The following is a 12,016-nucleotide window of genomic DNA, read 5'->3' on the forward strand; positions in this document are numbered from 1 at the left end:
TCTCCTCCCAATGGACTTCTCCAGCATCCACCATTGTTATGTTATAGAAGTTAAAGGGCACATCCTTCTGTTGCTTCTGCTGCCTCTTGTTTGATGTGTCATCCATAAACCCCCCTTGAACCCATGCTCCAGCTCACCCTTTCTCACTTCAAGAGAACTATTTCATTCCCCAGTGCCGGGAGCTCTTTGCGTTGCATGCGTGAATGCAAAGTCCACCCAGTGCCCCAGCAGTAATCAGGCACTTATAACCCGTGCAACAAAGTGGAGAGTGCCCACTCTGTTGCTGGGCTTCTGTCTGCATGTGAATCTCGAAGCTGTTATTCTAGCTTTCCCTTCAAGTGATGTTTCTTTCACTGTCCCCCTGCAGATCTGGGCAGCAAATGGGAGGACCCATCTGATCAATTCCCTCTCATCTTTCTTTTTTGCTGATTCCTGGGCCGTCACCTTCACCTCACCTATGCAGGCTCCATCCTCTCGCCAGGCACTGTCCTGTGCCCCCCCCATGCTTCTCACACCTCAACAAGGCATCCACTGATCACATCCACCTACCTGAGACCCTCACCCAGGGCACATGGCCAGAGCCTGCACTACCCTGCAGAGCCAGCCCCACTCTGCCTCCTCCTGATGTCCTGAGTGAGCCCCCTGCATGGTGACCCCTGGACACCACAACCATCCTGTGCCCCAAACACCCCATGGGGAGGTGCAGCCTCCCCTTACTACCAGCATGCACAAAACAACAGACATCAGACCAGAGCAGCAACATCAAAGTCCCTTGGGAAATTTTTGCTTTAATTAAACCTAATATTCTTGTTATAACTGGCCAGTCTGGAATCCCATTAAATTCTTGGTCTCAGTGGCTTCTTATCATATGAACATTGCACTGACTGTCTCCTTATCCTTGGTTGTGAGACACGGAAAGCAGGACCCCTGCTTCCTCTCTCCAGGCCATTTGGTACTCCTAGTCCTATCACATCCTTTACAACACCCATTTGTGACCAGATCTTCAGGCTGCAGCCAGCCAGGACCTGGTGATGCTCCTCATGTTGCTCCATGATTTCCTGCTCCCTAGTCCTGACGTTGGTCTGCTTTTCTGCCTTCAGCTGCCGCCTGAGCAGGAGTTTTGGGTGAGTGTCCTCTGCCTGTTAAAGCTAAATCAATAGAGTCCTGCCTAGTGCCAAGTCAGGATTGCAAAACTAAGGAGAGCGTTGCATGGCGCGATGGATGGCTGAGGAGCAAACGGGGGTTTACTGTGTCCAGTGCCAGATCACATGCCTTGTACACCCCATTCATGGCACTGGCTGGACGGGGACACACACATGTCTGCACCACCCAGGAAACAAAGGTCAGGGCCAGGCTGAGCCTGGGCAAAGGGATGTGTGTTGCTGAAATACTCATAATCCAGCTGTGTCAGGTTCTCGGCTGGGAGCTGCCTCCTCGAGGTCTCCAGCACTGGTGGAGGGGATCTCCCAGTGCAGGGCACTGGCCAGCCTTGGTCACATACTGGTGGGAGCCTGGTAGCACTGTCAAAGTGAGCCCAAGGTCCCTGGTTAATCGTGTTAGTCAGACTGTGGTAGCACAAATGCTTCCACTTGAAGGCTTTGGGCCATGGACACCTTGGACCATATTTGCAGGCAGAAATAAGGGAGTTTAGCCAGGGATGGCCAGGAGAAGGTTAAATATTGTCCCACAGGGAATCAGCTCTTGGTCCCGAGCACAATTCCTGCAGCTACACCTTCATGATCCTTGACTACAGTGAGCATGTCTCCCTTTTAACTGACTTCCTGGGTGTCTGTTGGCCTGGAGCAGCAGGATCTGTTACCCTCTGCTTTTGCAGTGTCTCCTGATGCTGTGCAGAGCTTCCAGTGTGTCTGGCATATTAGAGAGCTTGAAGGGATTGTGGCTCCAGGATGCTGCAGAGACTGGAAGTACAAATGATTTGTAAAAGTGGGCAATGCAGGAGGAGGTGGGCACGTTGGCTGTACAGTGGCCATTAAACAGTGCTCTGGAGCAACCTCTGCCTTGGCTCTGAGCTGCTGTTAGCTGGGAAGTGGACATTAACCAGGAGAAAAAAGAAAAGAAGGGAGATTCAGGTTAGACATAAGGCAGAAGCTCTTCCCTGTGAGGGTGCTGAGGCGCTGGCACAGGGTGCCCAGAGAAGCTGTGGCTGCCCCATCCCTGGCAGTGTTCAAGGCCAGGTTGGACGCAGGGGCTTGGAGCAACCTGCTCTAGTGGAAGGTGTCCCTGCCCATGGCAGGGGGTTGGAGCTGGATGAGCTTTAAGGTCCCTTCCAACACAAACCACTCCATGATTCTAAGAGAAAGGCTATTTTCTGCATGCCCCATTCCTTGTGCTTTTCTCCAGGGTTCCTTGGGAGCTGTTGATAAATGTGGGATCCAAACAAATGTGTTGATAAATGTGGGTTAGAGAAGGTTGAGGGCTTGCACGGGCTTCCTCTCAGCAGCAGCTGATGGAGGTTATCATCAAACACATTGCAAATTCTCTCAGCACACCCCTGCCAGCCCCTCTGCCTCCCGCTTGGAAGAGCCATGGGGCTGCCTCAGCTTCCCTGTGTATGTGCAGCTTACAGAGAGGACCTGGTGGGGTCTCTGTTCTGTGTTTCTCTTCTGCTTCTGATCAGCACCAACTACCTCCTCACCCCGCAGAGGGTGTCAGGGCCCTTGGGCCCATGGTTGCTGTGCTGGGGAGCCTGGCTGGATTGACCAAGGGCTGCAGTGGGATCCAGGCTGGATCAGCACTGCCAGAAAACCTGACCCTCATCAGTGCCTGAACCCAGAGCCAGGACCTGGATGTTATGGGCATGTTTATACCAACCCAGATCTGCTGTCCAGGCTGACACCAGTTCTTCAGACTGAGAACTTGTGTTTCATATTTGTCTTTTAAAGTAAATCAGGCCTGCTGAAAATATAAAATTAAAGCAAAAGCCATGTGGAAAGGAGCCGCGCTTTCCCTGGTGAATTGCCTCAGGGCATATGTTTATTAAAGGAAGAAATAGAGTGGTGGAGATAAGGAACCTGTCTTTCTGCCTGCGGTCCAATTCTGGTTGCATGAATAGACTGATGATTCTGGTTTATGGGTGGCTCTGCAGACAGCATCAGTGCAAACAGACAGATGCTGCAGAACAGCTTTGTTGCTGCAGGCCTTTGTGAAACACCCTCTGCCAGCGGGAGCAAAGAATGTTGCTCGTGATGCTGCTCCTCACCTTGACCCTTTGGAGCAATAAATAAAGCTTGTGAATGCTCCATGCTGAGCAAGGGGTGAGCTCCAGTTTGCAGCCATGTCTCAGTCAGCAGCTGTAACACATCAATGACAGGACATTGTCCATGGGCATCACGTCTGGTCCTCCTGAGCTTTGGTGATGTGTGCTGCCTGTTCTGGTGGTCTTCTCCGATACAAAGTGGTCTGGAACTACATTGTCCTGCTTCTCCTCTCTGCTGACCCTGGATGAACCATCTCTGGCCTCCCAGTTCCCACAACTGGGCTGCAGTTTGCAGCCAGCAACGTTCACACCAGGCTTTATCACACTCTGTAGTCGGTTGGTTCCCCTCTGCTGATGCATCTTGCAGAAGCTACTGGGTGAAGGCAGATTACGAAGGAGCTTTTCTTTTCCCAATATGTGATGTTAGGTTGCTCATTGGACAGGAGGGTGATGCAGAGAGCTTGGAACCTGCCGTGAGGGGCTCAGCTGCAAAATCCTGATCTCTTTTTCTCTGGGATTACTTGGATGAAATACAAACTGGAAACTGAAACAGTGCGTTTCACCTGTAGGGAAGAGACTCACTTGGATGAAATCCTCTAGGAGAGTACAGGGACGTGTTTCTCATTACAGCTGACTAACAGAGGTGTGTAGAGGGAAGGGGAGCCTTCCTGGGCTGCCCTCAGCAGTTAAAGAAGAAGGACCTGAGGGTCTGCAGACACTTTGACTTTTGTCTGTGCTTCTGCTTCTTCCGGATAATGGGGATCCAGACAAGGCCACAGACAAGGAGCATCAGTCCCAGGGACAGGAAAGCCGGGCCACACATTTTGTAGATTTTTTTGTTTTTGCTTTGGATGCAAGTCAGGCTGGTGATGACCATCCCAAAGAGGAAGATGGCTGCTCCAACAGACATGACAATGATCGGCTTGTGGTATATGTCCCACTTGCTTCTGGATGTGCTGGTCCAGACGGACTCGCTCCGAGAGCTGATGCAGAGGGTGCTGGCTGTGTTACTGGTCAGCAGCTCCTTGGACTGAGGAGACTTCTGGCTCCCATCAGGGCTTTTGGGGGGAATTTCCATGGTGACAGGATCTGGAGAGGAGGCCTGAGGTGGACAAAAGAGAAAAAGCAGAGCAGGGCTAATGGTGGAGGATGGATTGGGTGCTTTCCATTTGGTCATTAATCAGTGTCAAGTCAAATGAAGGTGAAGAAGGCTTTGTGGGTCACTGCAGGGAGAGAAGAGCATCACACCTATGCGAGCAGTGAAATGTAGAAATAGGCAACAGGGTTCTGCAGGTAGACTGGGATGAGGATGCCCGTGGTGTCCCACTGCCTGCCCATGAACAGTAGGAGCCCCGCAGTCCTTGCCCCTGTCCTTAGACCTTCCAGCTCACCAGCTTTCAGCTCCCACAGGGATTCAGTGGTGGGATCCCAGAGATGTCCATTAGAACCCACTACCCTGAGCCTCCCAGGGCTCTTGGCTGCTTTCAGGGCAGTAGCAGGGTGCTGCTATCAGGGCTAGTGATGCTGCCTGTATCCCTGGACCCGCTTTCCTTCTCAGATCCCAATTACACCTCGGCACCTTGGTGCATGGTCATGTCTCCCTCTTGCAAGCGAGGAAACTGAGGCATAGATGTGCTGTGTGGGAGAACAGAAAGCACACTCCTATGAACTGAGCACTTCCTTCGGGCTCTGGGCTTTGATGTTGCTCACTGCCACATCCAGCCTCAGTGTGTCAGCCTTGCAGTAGCTGCTACACAGGAGCTTCTCATTTCCTATTTGACTGCGCAGGTGGGAGATGGGGAATGCTCATCACACAGGGAATGTTTCTCCAGCTGGGAGCTGGGCAGGATGCTGAGGGAGGGCTCTTGAGCTCGGTAGCAGACACACACTGACAGGCTCTGCCCAGCAATGGCGAGGTCAGCAGGGTGGCTTTTCAGCACATTATTCTTTCACCAGCTCAAGGGGCAAATATATTTTCCCAGAAACAAAGTGCTTTTAGCACGGAGAAAACATTATGGTAAGTGCGAAGGGCTGAGCATTATGTTAACCACTATTTCCTCAGGACTCTGCCGAGGAGACAAAGGGCAGGAGGCTGGACCTGGGAGTGCTCCTGCTGCTGGGAAGCCCAGCAGAGGTGAACCAATGGAGGTACCAGGGCTGGGGCTGGGTCTGATTCACACCCAGGAATCAGATTGTTTCTGCAAAGCAAACTCCTGCCTGAGCTGCTGGGTTTTCTCCCAGGGGCTCAGTGGTGTCAGGAGGGCTGGGACTGACGTGTCCTCCGATGGCCCCTCAGCTGTCCCCACATGGGGATGCTCTGCACCAAGCAAGCTTTGAGCCTAGGTGGGCTTTGATCTGAAGCACTTGATCTAAAACTGCTTCAGCCATAGGCACTGTCTGAAGGAAACCTGCTTGTATTTGGGCCATACTGGGCTCAGTGCCCATCTGGGGATGCTGACAGCTGGGTACCAGCCAGCACCTCCCTTATTTTTCAACCTGTGTCCCCTGCCAAGGGTTGTGGTTTATTCTGAGAAGAAACAGATGTAGTTTTTCAGTTGAGCCATCCCAGCACAGACACTGGTGCAGAAATGCAGATCTGGTGGTATCCATGTGTTTTGTGGTGTTTCGGGTTTGCCAGACTTGGACCAACAAGGAAAAATCAAAAGCCAAGAGCAATGGACACAATTTGCATCCTTCCTATCTTCAGCTTTCACCCCTCTCTGTTGAACCAGGAAAGATGGAGCAGAAGAGGTGACACATTTCTGCCAACCTGATGTATCTTTTGCAGCACTTGATCAGAGGTGATCTAGCACTTGACAAGGCAGGTGAGTTTTGTCACAGTTACAAGCTCTGGTTCCCGTTTTCTCTTCTCTTTTGAGCTGGGAATCCTATCTCTGCAAGCTGGACTGGTGGTGGTGAAGCATGCTGACCCCTTGGCTTTGGAGAAGCAGGAGCTGCCATGAGATGTTAATTTGATGGCTACAGCTATGTCGGACATGCAGGGGATTGGGCACAACTTCCTCTGCTCACCTCATTGCTACTGTAAGCTGTGGCTCCAGGCAGCCACAGGCTCCTCAGACAGAAACCAAATAGTGACAGTGATGTTGAGTTTCTGAGGAGACACCGAGGCTGGATCTGCCTCCACCAGAACATTTGCTCTGCTTCCACCTATGCACCTATGCAACCTGCACAGGGGTCAGCCCAGTCCTCCAAGAAACCCATCAGTTCTACAGAGATGTGCCCAGATCCTGGATAACTTCTTGCTTATCTGGTGTGTGCAGCCTGTCCTCCATCTGACTTGCTCATAGCAGTGCTGGGTTGTGATTCCCCTGCTCTAGCTCAGATCTTTCATGGAATCACAGAATCCCAGAGTGGTTTGAGTTGAAGGGACCTTAAAGCTCATCCAGTTCCAACCCCTTCCATGGGCAGGGACACCTTCCACTAGAGCAGGTTGCTCCAAGCCCCTGTGTCCAACCTGGCCTTGAACACTGCCAGGGATGGGGCAGCCACAGCTTCTCTGGGCACCCTGTGCCAGCACCTCAGCACCCTCACAGGGAAGAGCTTCTGCCTCAGAGCTCATCTCAGTCTCCCCTCTGGCAGGTTAAAGCCATTCCCCTTGGCCTGTCCCTACAGGCCCTTGTCCAAAGCCCCTCTCCAGGTTTCCTGGAGCCCCTTTAGGCACTGGAGCTGCTCTAAGGTCGCCCCTTCAGGAGCCTTCTCTTCTCCAGGCTGACCCAGCCCAGCTCTCCCAGCCTGGCTCCAGAGCAGAGGTTCTCTTTTGCAAGGTTCTTCCTGAAATTTCATCCCAGGTAGTCACTGGTGTTTCTTGGCTTTGTTCTTGTAACATCCATTGTGGAAAGATTTATGATCAAGCCACTGTATAATTTTAATTTGGCTTTGTGGTTGGAAATCTGCTTTCTTCTCTGGAAAAACGCCCAGATCTCATCTCTCAGCAGGCTAATGCAGCCTGTCCTGCCCCAACTCACAGGCACCCTACTCCCTGCCCTGCCCATGTGCTGCTGCCCTGCCTCCACACTCAGGGGTACTCTGAGCTCTGCAGAGCATTAACGCCTGGCTCTTGCAGAAGCCATCATCTTCTGTTCAGGTTTGCATTTGCACTGGAGTGGATGCTTCCTCCCCCTTTTGTTTCCTGACAAAACCACCCCTCTCACCACAATTCCCAGACACTGACCATTTCTGTAGCACTTCCCGGCAGAGCACGGTTCTGGTCACACGCTTTCTCACTGTTAGCTAGAGAAGGATTCCATTCCCTGCAAGTGGCCAGGACTCTGTGTGTAAGCACTGCTTGTATCGGCAGCTCTGGGGAGAGCTAATGCAATTTCAGTTCCTGCTCTGCCCATGCTCCATCCCTAATTCATCACATACGTGCTCGGATTTGAAGATGCAGCGGTTGTCCTGAGCAGCCTGGCAGGATAATGCTATCAGGTTTCTCCCAGGTTTTTAGACCATTATAGTTGTAAGGAGCGTGTCAGCAAATGACTGTTCACTGGCTTGAAAATGCCTCCAGAGCACATCTTGGGTTTCAGGTGTGATGGTGCGCTGCTGCTGCCTGTGAAATCCTGGGCAGCTGTTGGCAGTGGAGCCAACACTGGGGGTTTTCTTCTCCCCCACCTCTCCCTAAGGAAGAGCCTTATGCGGTTCTGTTTCTCCTCCCTTTGCTCTTCCAGAGCTTTGTGTGGTGATGTTTGGTTTCTGAGCTCAGAGACCCACTGGCACACGCTTGCTGATGGGGACCCCAGTGCCAAGGCAGCACAGCACACAATCAGATACCTCCTAGACCTTGGGGACATTACATGGTGGTGCTGAGGAGAGAGCTTTGGACTGAGCAGAGCACCCAAGGGCTCTGCCCTGGGTCCCTCAGCCCATCCCAGCCCAAGTTTTGGGATGCTGCAGTTGTGGCCAGAGCTGTGCTGAAAGTGGGGCAACAGCCTGATCTGAAGACCCTGCTCCAGATAACGTGTCCTCCTGGCCATGCAAGAGCTGGATTTACTGTCCAAATCCAGTCCTCAGCCTGCCCGTCTCATTTTTATTTGAGTGGCAGCCCTGATTCTGTGAGCCCTGACTCTATGTACTATGGACTATGGGGGACTGCGTTCATCTCTGGGGCAACAGCACAAGAGGGACGTGGAGCTGCTGGAGTGAGTCCCGAGGTGGCCACGGAGCTGCTGCGAGGGCTGGAGCAGCTCTGCTCTGGAGCCAGGCTGAGAGAGCTGGGCTGGGGCAGCCTGGAGAAGAGAAGGCTCCTGAAGGGGAGACCTTAGAGCAGCTCCAGTGCCTAAAGGCGCTCCAGGAAACATGGAGAGGGGCTTTGGACAAGGGCCTGTAGGGACAGGCCAAGGGGGGTGGCTTTAACCTGCCAGAGGGGAGATTGAGATGAGCTCTGAGGCTGAAGTTCTTCCCTGTGAGGGTGCTGAGGCGCTGGCACAGGGTGCCCAGAGAAGCTGTGGCTGCCCCATCCCTGGCAGTGTTCAAGGCCAGGTTGGACACAGGGGCTTGGAGCAACCTGCTCTAGTGGAAGGTGTCCCTGCCCGTGGCAGGGGTTGGAACTGGATGAGCTTTAAGGTCCTTTCCAACACAAACTGATCTATGGTTCTATTAAGCTGAGCGTGCTGGGGCTGTAGGGCTGTTCTGCCCTGCCTGCAGCCGCACACGGTGGTGATGATGGGGACAGGACCCTGCTCCCTGTGAGCTGTGAGGGCAGGGACGGGGCGCTGGGAGCTCACTCACCATTCCGTGCCTCGGTCGTCCCGGCTGTCCCTGGTGTGTAGCTGCAGGACGTGGGGTGGGCAGTTGCACTGAACATCCCCTGAGCTCCTCACGGAGGAGCCCAGCCACCGGCTCCTGCAGGCACCACAGGGGCGGCTCAGAGCATCCAGCTTCCTGCTGCTGTGTCAGCCCCCGGGCTTGGATCCTGAGTGGGCTCTGCTCTCGAGGAGACAGGAAGAGTTGTGCCGGTGCCAGGCATCAGTGCTAACACCCCATCCTCCCTCCTTCCATCCCCACGTCCCTGCTCATCGCAGAGCAAGGGGCGGGCTGGCAGTGGCTGTGTGGGCTGTCCCGGCACACTGGCTCCTCTGCTCGGAGACCAGGGTTGGAGAAACAACGTGTCAGGGGATTTCACATCACCTACACACCGCACCAAATCATGGGTGTAAACTGAGGTGGAGCCAGTGTCCATTTGCTGGTGTGGCAGAGATGGGTTGGGCCCAGCTGCCTGCATCCCTTGGGAGCAGCTTTCCAGCATCGCCCGGAGTTTAGGCAGCCCCAGCAACATGCGCAGGGTCTTGCTGAGCAAAGTGCCTTTCGGGGCACAGCAAGACGATGACCCCTGCTGTGCTGTATCCCCTCTCCCTTCCCACCGCCCTAGAGCCAAACCCATGGAAACCCATCCTACTTACGCTGAGTGGTGAGGGATGGCTGCCCACCCCACCAGCAGTGGGACAGGCCGCAGCAGAAAGTCCCACTCTCCTAAACCAGGCTCACCCCAAGCCTCACATCCCGCTGGTTGTTGTCTAATGTGCTCTGTTGAGTCTAATAAACAGTGGAGCACATCCCAGCTCTGATGATCTCACCAGACTATCAGTATATTGTTTAACTCTTTGTTTCCCTGCCTCGGGCCCCTGCAAAGCTGTCTTCAAGGCAGCTTGCCTGGGAGGGTTCGATAGGAGGCTGCAGTTTGGGAGGCAGTCCAGCAGCGTGCCAGGGTGCATTGGTGCTTGCAGCAGGGGTCTAGGACTGGGGCTGTTGCTGATCCACACTTGGATCGTCAGCAAGTTCCTGAATCACATCTGGACTGCAAATCCTGTACTCTCCAAACAAGGGTCGTAGTGTCTGCAAGATGCTCTGAGGCTCCTTGGTGAGACATTACAGGAATGCAAGATATGAGCAATCAGCTATTAATTAACATCCTGACTCCATTACAAGGAAGGGAATGGGAGAGGGAGGTGGTTCTGGCATCCTGCCTCCTTTCATGGACCCACAGCCAAACTTTAATACCCTCTGACATCAGTGTGAATCCACTTGCTGCAGGGAAGGGATCCAGCCTGACACAGACATTAGTGGTGTCCAGGGCCAGGTTCCAGCATCAGTGGGGCTGCCTCCATCCCCAAGGGATCTTTGTTGGGTTGATGCAGTAAGTAATGGTAAGTAAGCTGCACCATGGACATGACTAAGGAGAGGAACAGGATGGGCAAGCAGCTGTGGAGCTCTCATGGGGATGGACATGACCCACAGGGGTAGTGGGCTGGGTGCAGAGCACCCCGTAGGGCTCAAAGGGGAGGAGGAGGGCCAGAGGGACTGTGGGTCAGGATGGGGGGAAAGCAGCTTCTACAGATGTGGGAAGCTGAGACAGGAAGACCAGAGGCTGTCCACATGAGGTCTTCAGCTCAACTCCGTGTAAACCTCTGGCCAGTGGTAGGTGGACATGGGACAGGTTGTGGAACTCTTCAGCCAGGGCAGCAGGCTGACAGGCTGGGGCAGGGGCAGAGAGGGGAAGAGGTGGGATGAGTTTAGCATCCTCACCTGTGGTCTGCCCTCACCTCTTGATGGGATCTGAATGAGCACAACAACCAAGCCCTGGGTAACAGGGTGAGCTCCATTCCCATTGATCTGGGAACCAGAAGCCAAAGGAGCCACGTACTTTGGGGAGTGTTCAGGGAGTATTTATTTGAACAGATGAAAAGATTCTTTAGAATTGGGAGAGTTGTGCGGGTTTGGGCTCCCTCGTGGAGGTCCAAGGGGTAAATTCTTTGGCCTAAAGGAGCAGTTGGGGTAAAAAAAGTAAAAACAGAGGTGGAAAGGCTTCATTTCAGCACCTGCAGCAGGATGCATTTCACACCCCGGTGCTGCACCATCTGCTGGCTGAACTGAGCTTTCTCTGCCGTGCTGGTGAGTATCCAACCCTATGCTTCACCAGCTACCCCATCCCATGGTCATGTTCATTTCATCCCAACCCAAACTTGCCCCATGCTCCTTGCAGTGCCCCTGGCACCTCCTTCCTGCCCTGAGGACCAAGCTGTGGAGGCAGAGAGCAGGCAGGGGCCAGGTCATGGGCAGGAGTGCCTTTTGGACATGGAATGGTTCGGGTTGAAGGGACCTTAAAGCTCATCCAGCTCCAACCTCCTGTCACGGGCAGGGACACCTTCCGCTAGAGCAGGTTGCTCCAAGCCCCGTCTCACCGCGCTCCTCCCGCCCCGGCACCGCTGCTCCGCGGGCACTTGCTGCCACCTCCTGGGGACGGGGCTGTGGATGCGCTGCGTCCTCCGGGGACAACGGGCAGCACCCCGAGCCCGCGGGGGACAGAGCATCACCCATAGAGTGTCACTGACCCCCGCAGGGGCAGAGCGAGCTCCAGGCACCGCAGCAGCACAGGAGGTGGAAACCTCCGGCTTGCAGAGATGCCTGGACACGGTACCGGGGTGATGCGGCTCCCTTGTGTGTCATGGAGGGATGTGTCACCTGCAGCACAGCCCTCTCTGGGGAACCATGTTGCCCTGCATTGCTCCCCATGGCCTCGTCGCTGCTCCCTGCAGGCACAAAAGGTGAAAAAGGATCTCGTTCACTTGCCAGACCCTTTGGACAGTGAGATCTGGTTGAGACACAGTCACAGCAAATGATAAGAATTACATGTAACTGTTGGAGCAAGTCCAGAGGAGGCCACGAGGATGATCAGGGGCTGGAGCATCTCCCGTATGGAGACAGGCTGAGAACATTGGGGCTGTTCAGCCTGGAGAAGAGAAGCTGCGTGGAGACCTCAGAGCAGCTTCCAGTGTCTGAAGG

At 54.0% G+C, this 12,016-nt stretch overlaps 1 protein-coding gene across 1 annotated transcript; it reads right to left on the reverse strand.

Annotated features, from left to right (window-relative positions):
* Positions 1–3,448: 3,448 nt before the first annotated feature.
* PIRT (phosphoinositide interacting regulator of transient receptor potential channels) lies at positions 3,449–4,310 on the reverse strand. Its single transcript, XM_030506505.1, has one exon. The coding sequence runs from the start codon at positions 4,293–4,295 to the stop codon at positions 3,897–3,899; it is 399 nt and encodes a 132-aa protein (XP_030362365.1). The 5' UTR covers positions 4,296–4,310; the 3' UTR covers positions 3,449–3,896.
* Between the last annotated feature and the right edge of the window lie 7,706 nt (positions 4,311–12,016).

The sequence above is a fragment of the Strigops habroptila genome, chromosome 14 (assembly GCF_004027225.2).
Source record: "Strigops habroptila isolate Jane chromosome 14, bStrHab1.2.pri, whole genome shotgun sequence".
Lineage (NCBI taxonomy): Eukaryota > Metazoa > Chordata > Aves > Psittaciformes > Psittacidae > Strigops > Strigops habroptila.

Coding starts and splice junctions, on each gene's coding strand:
- PIRT (XM_030506505.1), bottom strand. CDS start 4,295: ATGGAAATTCCCCCCAAAAGCCCTGATGGGAGCCAGAAGTCTCCTCAG.